The sequence below is a fragment of the Alligator sinensis genome, unplaced genomic scaffold, assembly GCF_000455745.1.
Source record: "Alligator sinensis unplaced genomic scaffold, ASM45574v1 scaffold233_2, whole genome shotgun sequence".
NCBI lineage: Eukaryota > Metazoa > Chordata > Crocodylia > Alligatoridae > Alligator > Alligator sinensis.
In genome coordinates this window covers 483,544-485,738 of record NW_005841941.1, presented here as the reverse complement: position 1 = coordinate 485,738, position 2,195 = coordinate 483,544, and the positions used below count along the sequence as shown (strand labels likewise).

Sequence of the window (2,195 nt, the reverse complement as noted above, 5' to 3'; positions counted from 1 at the left end):
AAGGTGATGAGGGAAGCAATAAGGGGGCAGGCAGTGGAGAGAGAGTGGGGGGTAGGAAATAGTGGGGCACATGGTAGGGCAGGCAGTGGAGGGAATAGTGGGGGACAGGCAGTAGGGGGAAGGGGGGCAGGCAGTGTGAAGTCGGGGGGGTAGGCAGTGACAGGCAGGCAGCTTGCTCCCTGTCACCTGTTCCCCACATTGTGCCTACCACCCAGCAACCTCAGACTGCCCCAATCCTCCTTCCCCTGCTCTCCCACTTCTACATTACATGTTGCATCTGCAGCTTCAGATCTCTTCCCCCTCTTCTTCTGGTCTCCTCCCCACCCCCCTCAAAGTCTCTTCCCTGACTTGCCTGCCACCTGCTCCTCCACCCTTCCCCTCCCCCCCTGGCTTACCTTTGCTCTGAGCCAGCAGGCTTGGTCCCTCTTGCAGCCCAGGGAACAGAGCATGGCTCCAGGCTTGTGTGGAGTTGGTACTGCTGCTATAGCACTGGGTTGGACCATGTGCTCTGTGCTCCATCCTCCAGGCTGCAGCAAGGACAGAGCCTGCTGGCACGAAGCAAAGGTAAGGAGAAGTGCAGCAGAAAGGCAGAAGTGGTGTAGGGGGGAGACTGGGGCCTGTGAAGAGAAAAGTGGTGGGGTGTCCATGGGACAGAAGACAGCTGCAGCTCCTGCCCCCTGAGCTGGGGCCAGACCCATGAGAGCTGCCTGTCCTTCTCCACCGCCTTATACTTAAATGTAAGATAAGAGACTACCCCTCTCCACATCGTGTGTCCGTCCCCCCTGCCCAAGTTAAATGGGGAGAAAAGCTCATCTTCTAACTGAGTAGCTATGGTAATTCTTTCTTTGCAAAGAACTCAGAAAGACTCCAACAGTTCAGAGTGCTTTTAATGGTACGGATTCCTATTTGAAATTTCTGGGTGGAAGCAAATTCCCATGTTTGCACAACTAACAGTGCTAATATTGTGGAATCCTTGAAAAGGCCTCAAGACGCCCCAGGGTGCTGCATCACCCTGGCTGAGAATCACTGCTTTTATACCCTTTTTACTTTCACTCCTATACTCCATGCTACATACTAAAAGCATACAGGTATTTAAAAATCTTGAAGAACTTCTACATGAACTCCAGTAGTGATGTGAAAAGTGAATGAGAGAAAACAGACAAGGAAAATATATTATTTCATTATTTAAGTAAGGGCCCTGCTACACCTTGAAATTAAAGCTAGATAGAAACCAGTTATACAGTTGTTATATATTTTCAAGCAAAAGAAATTGGTAACGGTTGTTAGTACTGAATTTCCAGAGTTGCCAGTAAGAACATCAACTTACCTTTAAGGAGTGACCGTACCTTGCTGACCTTGTGGCAGACGACACAACAAGGAGCAAGGGTCTTAAGTTGCAGCAAGGGAAGCGTAGGTTGGATATTAGGAAAAACTCTCATGAGGAAGGTGGGGAAGGCTATAAAAGGACTATAACAGGCTACCCAGAGCAGTGGTAGACTCGCCATCCTTGGAGGTTTTTAAGACCCAGCTAGTCAAAGCTTTGCCGGGGATGATCTTGTTGGGGATGGTCTTGCTTTGAGCAGGGGGTTGGACTTGATGACCTCCTGAGGTCCCCTCCAACCCTCAATTTTCTATGATTCTATTTGGAAGGAAGTCAGTCATTCACTCACATCAATTTATTCATTGAACGGTGTCGGTCAGTATTTTGTATTCTTTTTAATTTTATGGCATGGGATGGCCCTGTTCAGAGCAGCGGGGTGCCCTAGATGCGACCTCCCGAGGTCCCTTCCAACCCTAGTTTTCCACAACTCTGTACCAAAGAGGAGCCCAACCCCGGTACCTCTAAACTCTGGCGTGAAAAGCAGAGTCTGCAGCAGGGAGTTGAGGTAGCAGGTCCCACCCTGGTTCTTAATCCCGCTTAAATGGGTGACCTCCCTCGGGGCCGGCGGCTCCGCGTCCCGGGGCTTGGCCTTCTTCCCGGGGCCACAAGGGAGGCCAGGCGCAAGGGACGGCTCCTCCTCGAACAGGTCCCCGAACATCGCGACGCCGCCACCGTCCCTGGGAGTCAGGTCAAGAGAAACGGGCGCCCATGAGAAACGGGCTCCAGCCGACAGGGCCGCCGCGCGCAGCTTGTCCCCGCCGGGAGAACAGGCCCGCGCCTGCCCCCTCCTCCCAGGCCGCGCGGGGCAGCCGGG

At 52.8% G+C, this 2,195-nt stretch overlaps 1 protein-coding gene across 5 annotated transcripts in view; it reads right to left on the bottom strand.

The window, feature by feature from the left end:
* Positions 1-2,168, bottom strand: part of USP40 (ubiquitin specific peptidase 40) — a 48,108-nt gene extending 45,940 nt beyond the window's left edge. For 3 of the 5 annotated variants that reach the window (XR_001357729.2, XR_003093146.1, XR_003093145.1), the window contains exon 1: positions 1,841-2,168. Coding sequence is in view for 2 of the 5 variants with exons in the window: in XM_006019945.3 (XP_006020007.1) it covers positions 1,841-2,039 (199 nt within the window). In the remaining 3 variants the exon portion in view is untranslated. Of the gene's footprint in view, positions 1-1,327 lie in introns of all 5 variants that reach the window. The other 2 variants (XM_006019945.3, XM_025199366.1) reach the window with 2 other exon arrangements.
* Positions 2,169-2,195: the final 27 nt, after the last annotated feature.